At 52.4% G+C, this 13,366-nt stretch overlaps 8 protein-coding genes across 8 annotated transcripts; 5 read left to right on the top strand and 3 right to left on the bottom strand.

The window, feature by feature from the left end:
- Positions 1 to 63: 63 nt before the first annotated feature.
- GNI_067870 (hypothetical protein) lies at positions 64 to 429 on the top strand (the record flags this gene model as incomplete). The annotated part of the gene is made up of 1 exon (XM_011131906.1): positions 64 to 429. One exon carries the CDS (start codon positions 64 to 66, stop codon positions 427 to 429), a length of 366 nt encoding a protein of 121 aa, XP_011130208.1.
- Positions 430 to 504: 75 nt separating this feature from the next.
- On the top strand, positions 505 to 950 carry GNI_067860 (40S ribosomal protein S27; the record flags this gene model as incomplete). Its single annotated transcript, XM_011131905.1, has 2 exons — positions 505 to 579; positions 780 to 950. 2 exons carry the CDS (start codon positions 505 to 507, stop codon positions 948 to 950), a joined length of 246 nt encoding a protein of 81 aa, XP_011130207.1.
- A 1,223-nt stretch (positions 951 to 2,173) lies between these two features.
- GNI_067850 (14-3-3 protein epsilon) lies at positions 2,174 to 2,977 on the bottom strand (the record flags this gene model as incomplete). The annotated part of the gene is made up of 1 exon (XM_011131904.1): positions 2,174 to 2,977. The coding sequence occupies one exon, from the start codon at positions 2,975 to 2,977 to the stop codon at positions 2,174 to 2,176; it is 804 nt and encodes a 267-aa protein (XP_011130206.1).
- A 77-nt stretch (positions 2,978 to 3,054) lies between these two features.
- Positions 3,055 to 5,187, top strand: GNI_067840 (hypothetical protein; the record flags this gene model as incomplete). Its single annotated transcript, XM_011131903.1, has 4 exons — positions 3,055 to 4,741; positions 4,819 to 4,971; positions 5,011 to 5,082; positions 5,117 to 5,187. The coding sequence occupies 4 exons, from the start codon at positions 3,055 to 3,057 to the stop codon at positions 5,185 to 5,187; spliced, it is 1,983 nt and encodes a 660-aa protein (XP_011130205.1).
- Positions 5,188 to 5,731: 544 nt separating this feature from the next.
- GNI_067830 (putative zinc finger protein) lies at positions 5,732 to 9,096 on the top strand (the record flags this gene model as incomplete). Its single annotated transcript, XM_011131902.1, has 2 exons — positions 5,732 to 5,905; positions 5,941 to 9,096. The coding sequence occupies 2 exons, from the start codon at positions 5,732 to 5,734 to the stop codon at positions 9,094 to 9,096; spliced, it is 3,330 nt and encodes a 1,109-aa protein (XP_011130204.1).
- A 202-nt stretch (positions 9,097 to 9,298) lies between these two features.
- Positions 9,299 to 10,129, bottom strand: GNI_067820 (hypothetical protein; the record flags this gene model as incomplete). Its single annotated transcript, XM_011131901.1, has 1 exon — positions 9,299 to 10,129. The coding sequence occupies one exon, from the start codon at positions 10,127 to 10,129 to the stop codon at positions 9,299 to 9,301; it is 831 nt and encodes a 276-aa protein (XP_011130203.1).
- Positions 10,130 to 10,295: 166 nt separating this feature from the next.
- Positions 10,296 to 10,891, top strand: GNI_067810 (putative PPPDE peptidase domain protein; the record flags this gene model as incomplete). The annotated part of the gene is made up of 2 exons (XM_011131900.1): positions 10,296 to 10,625; positions 10,709 to 10,891. The coding sequence occupies 2 exons, from the start codon at positions 10,296 to 10,298 to the stop codon at positions 10,889 to 10,891; spliced, it is 513 nt and encodes a 170-aa protein (XP_011130202.1).
- Positions 10,892 to 11,061: 170 nt separating this feature from the next.
- Positions 11,062 to 13,196, bottom strand: GNI_067800 (protein phosphatase 2C; the record flags this gene model as incomplete). The annotated part of the gene is made up of 4 exons (XM_011131899.1): positions 11,062 to 11,883; positions 11,994 to 12,287; positions 12,433 to 12,952; positions 13,036 to 13,196. The coding sequence occupies 4 exons, from the start codon at positions 13,194 to 13,196 to the stop codon at positions 11,062 to 11,064; spliced, it is 1,797 nt and encodes a 598-aa protein (XP_011130201.1).
- Between the last annotated feature and the right edge of the window lie 170 nt (positions 13,197 to 13,366).

Here is a 13,366-nt window from a genome sequence, read left to right as displayed (position 1 = left end):
CCGGCCCCGATGCCTACTCTTCAACCGCTTCCCGTACCGGCACCGATGCCTACATCGCAGCCAATGGAAGATGAATCCACTGAGGCTGACATCAATGAAGTCGAGCCAACGATGGCTCAAGTAGTTACGTTGTTCCCTCCTTCAACAACGCCGATGCCAGCGACGTCTTCGCCAGTGCCCTTTCCTACGGTGACTACCACAGCAGTTGCTGAAAGCACCGCTACCGAGAGCACAGCTACTGAAAGCACGGCTGCGGAAAGCACAGATGCTGAAGTAACGGAGTTGAGCGCTGCGACTTCAGTAACAACCACGACGGAGGAGGCGAGTGAGACAACCGCGATAATCAGGCCTGAGTCGAGTGTGAGTGCGGCTGTCGTCGCGGAGTCCAGTGACGAAGCGGAAGATGATGTCGTGGCGGTGACGGCTTAGGTTCCAGAACTTTTTTGAGACATAACACGGTTTTTTTAAAGGCCACAAATATAATTGGACCAAGCTTCTTGTGCCATGGCTGTCGTCGACCTTGCTAGACCTACTGAAGAAGCCGAGCTTCGCAAGCATAAAATGAAGAGACTCATCCCCGTAAGAACACACCTCTACCGCACTCGTCCAGAGTGTCCAGGTGTTATCTAAGCGTGGTCCGGAGTGTCCACTCCGTCGTCGCCATCGTCATTTAGATGCCCGCCCGCCGTCGCCGTCATCAGACGTCGTCGCCGTCATCAGACGTCGTCGCCGTCATCAGATGCCCGCCCGTCCTCCAGATATCCGCTCTGTTATTGTAGTCTCCTAACTCATATTTTAACGATGTGAAGTGTCCTGGCTGCTATAGCATTCAGACTGTGTTCTCGCACGCCTCGTCCGTGGTGGTGTGCAAGGGGTGCTCCTCCGTGATTGCCCGCCCCACCGGCGGCAAGGCGGCCCTGGAGTCCGGCACCGAGATGCGAAGAAAGTAAATAAGTTTTTATCCGGCACAACTACCACTACAGCTTGGGACCAACAAAGCGCCGTCAAAAAACACACAGAACTTCAGTCAACGATGGGGAGCCCGTTGCGCATTTGGGAGAACAGGACACCGGACAATATAAGGGCCGCCCGCCAAAAGCAAAGCATTAAGACCGTCCCTACGCGGCAAGAAGCGAACAGGGACCGTCGAACAGGGACAGAATGCAAACGGCAGGGGCCATTTGCCGACGCGGTTGAGAGCCAAAAGTTTGAGGGTCAAGAGGTTGAGGGTCAAGAAGAGGTTGGGAGTCAAGAAGAGGTTGGGAGCTCCTCTCAGAAAATATGTTTGTCCGCAAATCGTGGTCACGCTTATGATGCTTCCCAGGAACGGACGAAACAGCATATCTACCCGCAGGTTGCTGTCCGCCATGTGCAAGCAAGCCGCCACATCTGCCACGAACCTCAGTCGAGAGGAGCAGGTTTGGAACGTCTTGACGCAATCGAAAAACGGTTCACTGAAGAGAAGTTTAAGTCAGACGTGACGGCACGGATAAACCGATACAGAAAACTGATACCGGATGCCTCCCGGCCCCAACTGCTCATGCTTGACCACGGCCCCAACCACGTATGTCTTCACACCCAACTACACTCCGATCAGCACACTCTGTTCTGCACACGACCGTCGGTCACACGTCTTCTCTGTCAGAGCACGTGTTTGAGATTGAGTGTTGCAACCGGCGGGAAGAAGTGTCGCCGAATGGAATCGGATGTGGGAGTGAATATAGGTGCCTTGTTTTCTATTTTGGATGGCCTGTTGGACAGGTTGGGAGGAATACACGTGGGAAAAAGAAGGCCCACCAACTCCGGCTGCCCATAGATGGCTGAGGCCCATAGATGGCTGGGAAGGCGCCCAATTCGGGTGACGGTCGGAGTGTGGCTGGCAAGAGTGGGTGTTAAGGGATGGTTGAGCATGGTTAGGTGTTAGGGGGTGGTTGATTACAGGGGTGAAAGGGATCAGTTGCGAGAAAATAGTTCTTGAACCGGAGAAATAGTTTAATGCTATAAAGGAAAAAGCTTGGTGCTTTATTCTATTCGTCCACTACACGGTCGTCCACTACACGGTCGTCCACTACATGGTGGTCCACTACATGGTGGTCCACTACATGGTGGTCCACTACATGGTCTTGCATGTAAGGCGTCGAGGTGGGCGAGTCCGGTTAGGTGGCCGCTGCATTTACTTCTCAGCTTCGGGTTCAACGGCGACGGGGGCGGCGGGGGCGACGGCGGCTGCCGCCGTTTCGGCGTCGGTGGTCCAGAGGGTGAGGTTATCTCTGAGCAGTTGCATGATGAGGGTAGAGTCGCGGTAGGATTCCTCGTCGACGGACTCAAGTTGTGAGATGGCGTCGTCGAAGGCGGACTTGGCAATTTGGCAGGCAATTTCTGGGTGTGAGAGGATCTCGTAGTGGAAGACGGAGTAGTTCAGGGCGAGTCCAAGGCGGACAGGGTGGGTGGCGTTGAGTTCCTTTGCGGCTATGTCTGTGGCGCGTTCGTAAGCTTCCTTTGCGGCTTCGGTGGCCTTGGCTTTATTAGCTTCACCAGCGAATTCGCAGAGGTAGCGGTAGTAGTCGCCCTTCATCTTCCAGTAGAAGACCTGTGCCTCCACATCCTCCTCGACGGACTGGAGTAGGTGTTCCTGGAGCAGTTGGATGATATCCTCACAGATGGTGGAGAGTTCCTCCGTGACCTTCTGTTGATAGGCCTTGGTGATCTCCACGTACTCCAATTGCGCTCTCTGGCGTTGTTTGTTCTCGAGCGAGTTAATGATGCGCAGTGAGGCACGGCGAGCACCAACGGCATTCTTGAAAGCCACCGACAACAAGTTGCGCTCTTCCACAGTCAAAGGCGTATCCTTGGCAGCCGTGCGGACCAACTCTTTCATGGACTCAGCCATTTCGTCGTAACGCTCCGCCTGCTCCGCCAACTTGGCCTTGTACACAATCACATCGCGCTCGTTAGTAAGTGGGGCAGTGGGGGACATGTTTGTTCGTGTCGAGAAAAAAAAGGCGAAATATTAATCAGCCTACTTCGAGACACGGCGCACACACACGCACTCCAATGGACGATGCCGGGCGACCTTCCAGACGCAGCGCCGCCAAGAAACCCCAAACTGCTGCGAAGAAACGAAAGAGTCCGGACGAGACCGACCACGTCAAGATAACTGACAAAAAAGCCAAACTCGAACAGGACGAGCTTCTTCGACAACAAGCTGCCGCCGCTGCTGCTGCTACTGAAGGCGACTCTAGTCAGGAATCCGTCAAGCACTCTGACTCTGACGTGAAGTCGGATGACAAGCTAGACGCAGGTAAACAAGACGGGGGGAAACAAGACGGGGGGAAACAAGACGGAGGGAAACAAGAAGGGGGGAAACAAGATGGGGCGAAACAAGATGGAGGGAAACAAGATGGAGGGAAGACCGCAGAGGCAAAGACCGATGTAAAGACGGAGCGCAGACCCACCCGGAAACCCGCAACTGAACGCGCTGGCGGCCGGGGAACTGTACGGGCCGCCGCCGTAGTCACACCCGCTCCTATCCTCCGACCCCCGAAAGGCATGGAGATGGACTTTGGCTTGCATACGGGGCACCTGGAATCACCTTTGATGACGTTTGAATCCACGGTACGGGCCTTGATAAAGACTTTGAAGCACGGCTCGGAGATTGCGCTGCCAACCCAGAATATGAGCAGCTGTGCCGACTGCCGTGGCGGTGGAGACCTCCTGTGCTGTGACTGTTGCCAGTTCTCCTTCCATGTCGACTGTCTGGAGCCGCTCGAGCGAGGGTCGTTTCTTCAGGCGCCTCTCAGAAAACAGGGACTCAAAGACACCGACGGCCGAGATGGCGGTCGAGAAAACGGTCGCGGAAGGGAGTCCAGGACGGATGTTGCCGATTTTCTGCTAACGGATAGCGAATGGTATTGCCCATATTGTCTGTCTGTACCGGTGCAGCGCTACTGGAAACGCGGGGTGCCGCAGTTTATGAAGTCGTTTACGGGCTTTCCCGACGAGGTTACGGAGGGTTACCACTCGGAAAGTCACCGCGGCGGCGTCCTGGGCCGCTGGTGTGACGACGTACAAGAGTTTATGTCGAGCCTCGGTCCGGATGACGTTGAGATTTTCCCACCGCACATTCTCTTGGCTATGACCGGGATTCGCAGGGCGATCCAACGTCTAGGTCCAACCTTCCAGGTCGAGACCAAGGCTGAAGTGGAGAAGTTGCAAAAGGAAGAACAAGAAGCAGCGACGGAAGACGAGGACATGGCAGAACCAGACGTGAAGGACGAAACCGGAGCGCGCAAAGCCAGCATCATGAAAGGCAAAGACCGTAATATCCCGTCCGATGAAGTCTTGTCGGAGACGGAAGTAAGGAAACCCAAACCAGCCGAACGTTCTCGACGCGGAAGAGCTAAGACCATAGTTCCCACTCCCGATGAGCCTGAGCAGCTGGAGACTGCTAGAATGAATATCGGCGCAAATTTCCAGGTTCCCGGCATCCATAAGTTCCTCTCGGAAGCCCTCGACTTCGGCTGCAATTACGCCGCCCTCGACCACCACTCCGTATATGCGTACCTGCCACGCGACAGCCGAAGCTTCATACCCGTAACCAGATGCTCAGCCAAGAACACCTGCAGACTCGTCTACTCCGTATCAGAACTGCAGAAAAAGCAAGCAGAAATACTACAACTCACCGAGGGCGATAATGACCCCGCCAGACTCAATTGTACTATTCCCCTAGCGGACGACGAACGTAAAGCCCACTCCATTACCTTCACCCCGCACGCTACGTACTTCTCATGCTACGTCTTTCTCATGCTTTATGTTTAGTCAATTTGTACTGCCATCAAGCACTAACCATGTGGCCGGCCTGGATACAATGGCCTTCGTCTCCGGAATATGCCCTCAAAATCCTGCATCATTGTCGTTACGATGCCAGAGAGGCTCTGAGGCTGCTCTGCACTGACGGCATGCAATTCAAGCGTAAGAATGATTCGCCAAACATAATGTTTTCTTTTCCAGCAATCTGCGACCCGCCCGTACGCCCGTATATGAATAAATGGAAACCTCGAGATAAGCGAGGCATGATTTCAGGTAAGCAGGGACCAAATTCATGTGTATGTTGTAGCTATTCCCTTCCCGATGCCGTCTACCGCGTTATCATTTGCCGGGCTCAAGGATGTTGATGATCGTAGCTGATTCTGCGCGCGGCACACGTGTGCGCGAATATATATATGCGCGGCCTTCTGTGGATCCTTTGGGCAACTACAGCCGTAGGAGGTCCCAATGCCACAGATCGTTCGGCCAGTGGAGATTTATCGCGAGGTGAAGTTATCTTGGACGTGGACGACGAAGAGCCGCTGGTCAGTACACCATTTCCTGAAATCGCGATGACAAGCGAAGTGGACCAATCGGCTGAGACCGCTTTTACAGAGCTTCTCGCCGTTCCGACAACGCCGTTAGCAGAATCGAGTACTACAGGTGTGTCTGCTCGGATAAGTACTGGGCTGCCAGTGAAGAGCCACAAAACAAACCTTTATGAATACGTCACGGTACCGATGACCACGAAGACTAGGTCACCGAAGGCGACGATGCATTTTCAATCGGTGGCGGAAGAACGGGCACACTTGTATAAGCTGACGAGCGGAGCGAATGGGAATGTTTGTTTTGGAGTCGCGATATTTGGAGTTTATATGTTCGGAGTGGAATAGCTCGCCGAGGTCGCCACACGTGTGTGCTGCATATGCCAACCACTTTTGAGCTGGCGGAATATGTAGAAGATGTGATAGGCAGCGAGCGCGAGGCGTGGGAATATTTCATGAAGCTGAAGTACTTTTCAGCTGACCTTTATATAGCCGAGATGATAAGTATAAGCACAACAGATCGTATAAAAGAGTGGGAACGCCGCGCCATAAAAGTAAACGATTTCAAAGTACGACCAATCTGTGGTAGGACTTCGGGCGGGACTTCACGCACGTGGTGGTGGATTTGGGACGAATGGAGCCTTTACCGGCGTTCGCTCGTGACAGTAGCGGTAAACTGCAAGAGCGGGAGCTGAAAGTGGAGTGTCTACATTTTGGTATGCATGACTGTGACTTTCTGTTGCCGTTGAATTTTGCACCAATTCCCATATCTGCCACGAGCATGGACACGATGGTTCATCGTGCAGTCATCTTCAAGATCGTGATGGGTCGGTCGATGACCTACACATCGAATAAAATGGCGAGCCTTCCAGACCACCTAGACTCCGTGGTTTACCAGACGGATGTACAGCAGATCGACCCAGATGTGAGCCAGATGTTTGAGCAAGTTAAAGCAGTGGATCGTCCCTTTTTCTATGATGAGAAGACGCACTTGCAGTCGAAAAATAAGGCCGTCTCAACCGCTCTGACGAACCAGTGCTGGGTCCGTCTGAAGTTGCCAGAGGTACAGGCGATTCCTGTGTACCTCTGCACAGTTGACTTTCGGCCTGTTCGCGTGGAAACATCGATGCCAGTCTGTGATGCGTGCAGCGTTTCGTCTGCGACGGTGTATTGTTCGGCAGACAAGTCGCATTTTTGCAGCAGCTGTGATGTGGCGCATCACTCGCGGTCCACCGTGGTGGCGCGTCACGTTCGTTGCTCTGTCACCGAAAGCCCGCACATGTTTGGCAATTGTAGTGAGCACCCATCGGCAGTGATTGACGCTGTTTGCGAAGGGTGTTTCCAAACACTTTGCAGCTACTGTCTTTTGTTGGGGAACCATGCCTTGGTGGCCAATCCTAGAGAGCATCCCCTGGTGTCCACCTTTGAAGCATACAAACACTGTCTCTCGGGTGACAGTGACGTCGACCAGACCCTGCGCGCTATGAGAGCGAACATCGGCAAGAAAATGGACCATTTGCAGTTCGGTCTGACCCAGTCTATACGGAACTTCAAGAGCATTGCCAAACAGCTAGAGGAGGTCAAGAGGGAGACAGTACATAAGATCGACAGTTTGTACTCAAATGCGCGTCTTAGATACCTCGAGGGTATCAGAAAGGAGTTTGTGATGGAACTGTTGTTTTGGAAATTGGTCGAGGACTTTTGGAGCCATGTCTCCAAGACCCTGCCTCCTGCTATGTACTTACATTACCGGCGGAAATTAAGCAGGCTCGTGCACATCTGGGCATCCTCGGACATGGCTTCTTATGCCGGCGACACGGTGACCTCATTTCCCCCCTCCTTGTACCAGGCTCCGACATCCGTTCATCTTCCTTCGCTCTTTCCCTCTTGGTGGTCTTCCTCTGGCCAGAACGGTGTCGATCCGACCCAAGTAGCAGGGGATAACGACGGTGCGCAGCGCAAGAAGTTTAATGCAAGCACGCTAGTTCCTGCAATAATAGTGGAAGGCAGCCTCGTAGTTAGCCCCATCAACAAGGACGCCTGGATCGGGAACGAAGTGTTTGGCCCCACTGCCCACGAGCTGGACGACGATTTGGTCATGGACAGCTGGGAGAAGACCTGCGAAAATGTTCTGCCCTCTCCTACCATCACGGACAATGTGGCGGTTCTCGGCGAGATTGCAGGCCACGACGACGTGGCGGATGACGGTGATCGGTACCTCATCAACCAGGCGGAGCTCGAAGTCAAGTCGCCGGACGAAGTCATGAAGCAATCCACCCACATTCCCAAGTGCAAGATTATCTGGCAGGTCCTCAGCGACCACGAGTTCCAACTACTCCGGAAACTGCTCTATGCTCCAGACTCGGAACTGTCCTTCTCCGTCAAGATGGAGCTGGCCGACGCCGTCGTGGACCTTGCGCTCTACTTCGGAGATGTCACCAACGTACTGACCATCCTCTTTTGTCAGACGTATATCCGAATGTTTCGGAGATGTGCCCGTGCGCCCTTCATGGATTACGATACCTTCCGTCAGTCCACACTGGACTGCGACCTTCTTGTGGACCCATTACTGGGCGAGTGCATCTCTCACGTCCTAGACGGCAACCCGGCCCTTGGGAACAACTTTGGAGGCATGCTCTCCAACGACGACGCTAGTAGTCTCATAGCAACTATTATTCCGTTCCTGCAGTCTCTCGCCTCCAAGATAACCGTATCCGATCTCAAGGAAGAGAACGACCAAAAGACGCCTACTTTGGATCCCAGTTTGGACGCACGTTTGAACGGAAGTTTCGAGTCATCACAGGAGGTTGTGGGCGATTTGACGGAGGAATCGTTTAGAAAGTTGAGTGACTATGATGAGTGGTGTGTGGATGACGAGACCATGAACTTCATCAAGGCTCTGACATCGAAGCTGACGACGTTGTCAAAGTTACCGGTTTACGTGCAGGCGATTATCTGTATCGCACATCAATCTTACGACCACCTGCTGGACCTCTCACGTCTCGGTCTGCTGCAGACGGTGGACGCGATGTGGTCGGCGGACGAGCCGTGTCGGTTCCACAACTTGCCGAGTCAACTGAACCAGCGCGCACCTGCAGGAGTGGCCGTGCTTTGCATCCTGAGTTACATCTATTCCAAAGCCATTCTTGCCGTGGGCCGACGACTGGAGAAGGAAGCTGAAGACCGAGGCGACCGCCTGCGGCTTTCGCTAGCGGCCCGGTGTTTAGCACAGCGGCTGCACGGCATCGGCTTCCATGCATTCGTCGAGTGTTTACATTATGTCGACAAGTCTCGGCGCCGTCGCGACTTGGAGTTGTTGGTGGGCACCGATCTGGGGACACAGCTGGACACGGAACTCGGGGCTGGTGAAGAGGGTAGCGTCTACATGCGTGCGGGCCATGCGACTGCGCGTTGGATGCTACACTCTGTCGCTCGGAATCTGCGCGGAGATGACAGTAAAGTCATCAATCCCCCACTTCAGTTCCGAGGCTCCGACGTCGACCGAATTAACGTCATCCGACACGCCGGAGACGTCTGGATCGAGGCAGCGCCGCACTTCGAACAGGCGAAAGACAACATGGAATTCTACTCCTGCACTCTTTCCTCTCAAGATCGCGAAGGACTACAGAAACTCATCCGGCTTGCCAACCTTGAACCATCTGCTGAGGACACAAACCCCGCGCAGGACAACATAGTCCCCACCGGAAAGGTAGACGAGGTTCCTACAGGTCCGGACATGGTCTAGTACCTGTTTGAAACAGGTTGGCCAGCACGGAGGAACATTTGTACCCTCTTGAACAGCACAGTGTAATGTACACTGCTACACACGTGTGTGTGGTACACACGTGTGTAGAGAGTGTACACACGTGTGCAGAGAGTACTTACTACACACGTTCGTGGAGATTAATGTGGCTGGTTGTTTCTGTTGTTTCAAACTGGAAGCGTGCTTATTTCTTTGCCTTGCTCTTTCCGGCTTTAGACTTTCCGGCTTTTGACCCTTTCCCTTTCCTAGCTCCAGAGTGGTGATTGTTCTTGGAATCTGGGTGGTTATAATCATACAGCTTTTCGGGATGGACATCGACACAACCAAAGAGGAGGTTGGTGTTCTTCTTTATCTCGTCCAGTTTCTTCTTAAGCTTGAGTTTCTTCTTTGCGGTCTTTTCATCGGGAGTAGCATATTCCTGACATTTCTTTTGGGCGTCTTCTAGCTTCTGTTGGACTCTGTCTGACTCTTCGAAGAGTTGTTCGAATAGTAGGACAATGCGTCCTTCCGTGCGTTTGGACACAATGATATCGAGCGCATCGTTCTGGACCTGAATTTCTTCCAGTAGGCTTTGATGCAGGTCCGAAATCTCCTCCCTGAGTGCGGCGATGTCTGCACTATGCGGTGTCTCAATAACAAAGTCCGACTCCCCCAAACTTGCGCCCTTGTCGGCAGCCTCAATTTCCGTGCCCAGTAACTCACCAAAAGCTTCCAGCTGCTGGATACGGGCATTCAAAGCCTTTTGTTGGTTCTTCAGAGCCTCATCGAAAGCCAAAGTCTTATACAAATCACCCTCAGAAAGCTGCTTAGCGATATTTGACAACCCTTCGGACAATTCACGGGACATGCCTCGCTCCAGGGTGCCACTACGCTCCATGTCTTCTCCACTCTTTTCCGTTTGCAACTTCCCTGACCTCTCACCGGACGCACTCTTTTTCAACTCACCAGAAGCCAAAGCCTTGTCCGATGATTCCATGTTCATAGAGGACTGCTTCTCCGAAAGAACTTGCGACATGTTCACACACAAACACCCCTCACAATAGGGCATGCAAGGCAACAACTACCGACGGCACATACTAATGCAAGACCCCGCATACGCCAGTCCAGGGGGGTATCGCCAGCAAGCATTCAGCCTCAACGGGACTCGAGCCTTTAGGCAGCGACGTGACCAAACTGATCAAATGGATATGCTTCAAAGGAATACCTTTCAAAGAAACTCCCCTCCAAGGGAAGCCGTTCCAAGGGAAGAAGCCCTTACCTTTAGGCAGCCGACTATGATTGCTCGGGAGTTTGCTAGAACTAGAAGAGCCCGAGATCCTTCAGCACCAAAGTTGAGTTTCTTGAAACAGATGGCCGAGAATCACCCTGATCACAAGCCCCGCCTTTCATTGATAGTATACCGCATGCGTCCCATGATTTACCATACTGCCATATGCGTTGATAAGCGGGCAGAGTTTCATTTCTTCGATGGAGGCGGGGTGGTTGAGATGATGAGATTAGACCCACTCGTCGTAAGCTATCCACATTAACGTCCGACCCATCTACATGTATTCACACCACGTGTTGCCGCCATTCATCCTGTTCATCCTGATAGGCATCCATGCTCACAGTACCTGTGTATGAGGAGATCGATCTGGGAATGTCCAAACTCCCATACTTCGAGATCTACAAGTTTATGAGAGAGATGGACGAAATATCGTTTGCCCACGATCAGTACGACTTATTGTTATGGAATTGTAACCACTTTACGGAGTATGTCGCTCAAAGGTATGGCTGACTAAGGTATTCCATGTGAGGTGGTGGTTGTTTGGGTGGGGGGTTTGGAACTGGACACTGTTTGGGTTGAAAAGAGCTCGTTATTTCAGGGCATCGGAGAACGGAAAGTACCCGTCTTATGTGAATCGTCCGGCGCGAACGGTGAGTAACTTGATGAAACTGTTCACATGATTACAACCTGGCCGTGTCGCCTCCTTCTGTGACGTCCCACACTGTGGCATCGTCGTCTGACTCCGTGAGGGCGGAGGCTACGTGTGGACGAGTCAGTGCAGCAGTCGGACGGGGGAACAGTTCTTCCCCATCAGAGAGGTTGTCCGAAGCGACGGTGTCGACGACCGGACCTGAGGCCATGTCTCGGTCACTGGGTTCGTCGAAAGATCTGGCAGTTGACTCTTCGAACGAGGTTTCCACGATGCTGTCCGTCACATCACCCGTAGCATCCCCTTTGAGGGGAGAACTAGTGGAAGCCCGGGAGATCAGTTCGTCACCCAATTTCCCCATCGCGAGAGACTGAGCCTTAGTGACCATTGGTCGTCCCTCGGACATTGACGACTCCAGCGCTGCCACCGACTCCAGCGCTGCCACCGACTCCAGCGCTGCCACCGACTCCAGCGCTGCCACCGCGTTCTGGTCGCCATCCTCACCGCTCTTCGAATCCAACTGGTCCGAACCATCTGGAAAGAAATTGTTATTAAACACTTCTTCCAGTTCAATTCCATCCTCCTCGTAGTCGTCAGTGGTGCAAATTGTGTGGTAAAGTCTTTGTGGCTCATGACACTTGCACGAACAATTTAGGAACGGTCTCAGATTTATAATAATGCCTGTCATGTTATCGCAACCATACTCATAGATAGAAGGGTTAGGGGAAATAATCGAATCAAATAATTCCTCCAGAATCAGCGGCATACTATCATTCACCATCATTCTTGATCGTACATAATCCACGACATCCTGACAGCTATTATACTCCCAAATGCCATCACATCCCATAATCTAAAAAGATCAATCGTGTGCGATATCGTGTGCGATATAAACCGTACCATGTGCGATGCTACATGTGTGACAGGAGCATTATGGCGTGTGGGACAGGACGGGTAACGTACAATAAATTCATCTGTTGGAGTCAATTTTTTTTTGATGATATCAGGGAATGCAGAGACAATCTGGCGTTCCGGAGGCTTCAACGTATCTTGTTTATATACGAGATCACCGATAGCCCTAGACAAGTTCAAGTTCCCATTGATGCGTCCGAACTCAACATAACCACCTGCCTGATAAATCCTTTCGCGCTCTTCGGTGTTAGTGGGTTTGTGATCAAAGCTCAAAGGGTCCGCCTTCCCCGCCCGGCACAATACAGCCCGACTATCACCAGCATTGGCGACATATATATCCTCCCCCTGTAAGATTCAGTGTAAGGGCGGGCAAGGGGTGAACGATCGCAAGGGGTGAACGATCGCAAGGGGTGAACGATCGCAAGGGGTGAACGATCGCAAGGGTGTGAACGATCGCAAGGGTGTGAACGATCGCAAGGGGGTGACCTACTACGATCAAAGCAGTTAGCGCCGTGCATCCGGATAGGACAGCTTTGTTTTTCATTTGAAGTTTAGAATCTTCGGTCTTCCAGGTAAATCGTTTCGACACAAGTTTGTACAAACTCTCCAGTAAAGATGGCGTAGTCTGTTGAGCCGCCACGGTTGTCGGACTGGTGGCTTCCGGACTGTTTTTGGCGCCTTTATGACAGCTAACAGGCATAGGGCAGCGACAGTCTTCACAGGGACTCGAGTCATGGACAAAGGAGACAGTACTAGGTTTATGGTCGCCACGGTCATAGAAACAATATTTGTGCGAGAAGTCACTGGATTTGATTTTTGCAGCCAAGTCTTCTAGCCAATCAGTCGACTTCAAAATGCGATCTAGATTGCAATAGGCTACTTTCAGCGCTATCTCGTACTCTCCCTCTTGATATTGCGGACATTTCCTCAACTCTTCAACGATCGTGTGTGCGGCAAACTTGGAAACTTCCGCTCCTCCATGCCCGTCATAAATACCAAAAATATACACTCTACAATACCGCCGTAATCACCACATGTGCATATCCACTTGTGCATATCCACTTGTGCATAACCGATAATCACAGTCACCTACCTTTCATTGTTCGCCGTCTGATCGACACAGTTGTACAGGAGATGTGCGTCTTCCATTGTCAGCCTCCATCCCTGCATGCTCGACGCAGCATAAGAGAATCGCTCAGTGGCACCGGCCTGGCTGTGCTTGCTGCAAATAGGCTGGGTCAGATAATTTCCCATGCAATTAAAAATTAGATCTCAAAGGGGTATTGTACCCCACCACTCCTTGGCAAGCAACTTGCCAGTTGCGGTTAAGTGAAGCGGATTACGATCGGCTGGAGCCCCTCCACAGCCGCCTTGATCAAATCGTTTATCTCAACTGATGAGACGCCCCCAGGAGTCCCCGTGAA

The sequence above is a fragment of the Gregarina niphandrodes genome, assembly GCF_000223845.1.
Source record: "Gregarina niphandrodes unplaced genomic scaffold scaffold00011, whole genome shotgun sequence".
NCBI classification, from domain to species: Eukaryota; Apicomplexa; class Conoidasida; order Eugregarinorida; family Gregarinidae; genus Gregarina; species Gregarina niphandrodes.
The sequence above is the reverse complement of the archived record's forward strand: the minus strand, read 5'-3'. Positions and strand labels throughout refer to the sequence as shown.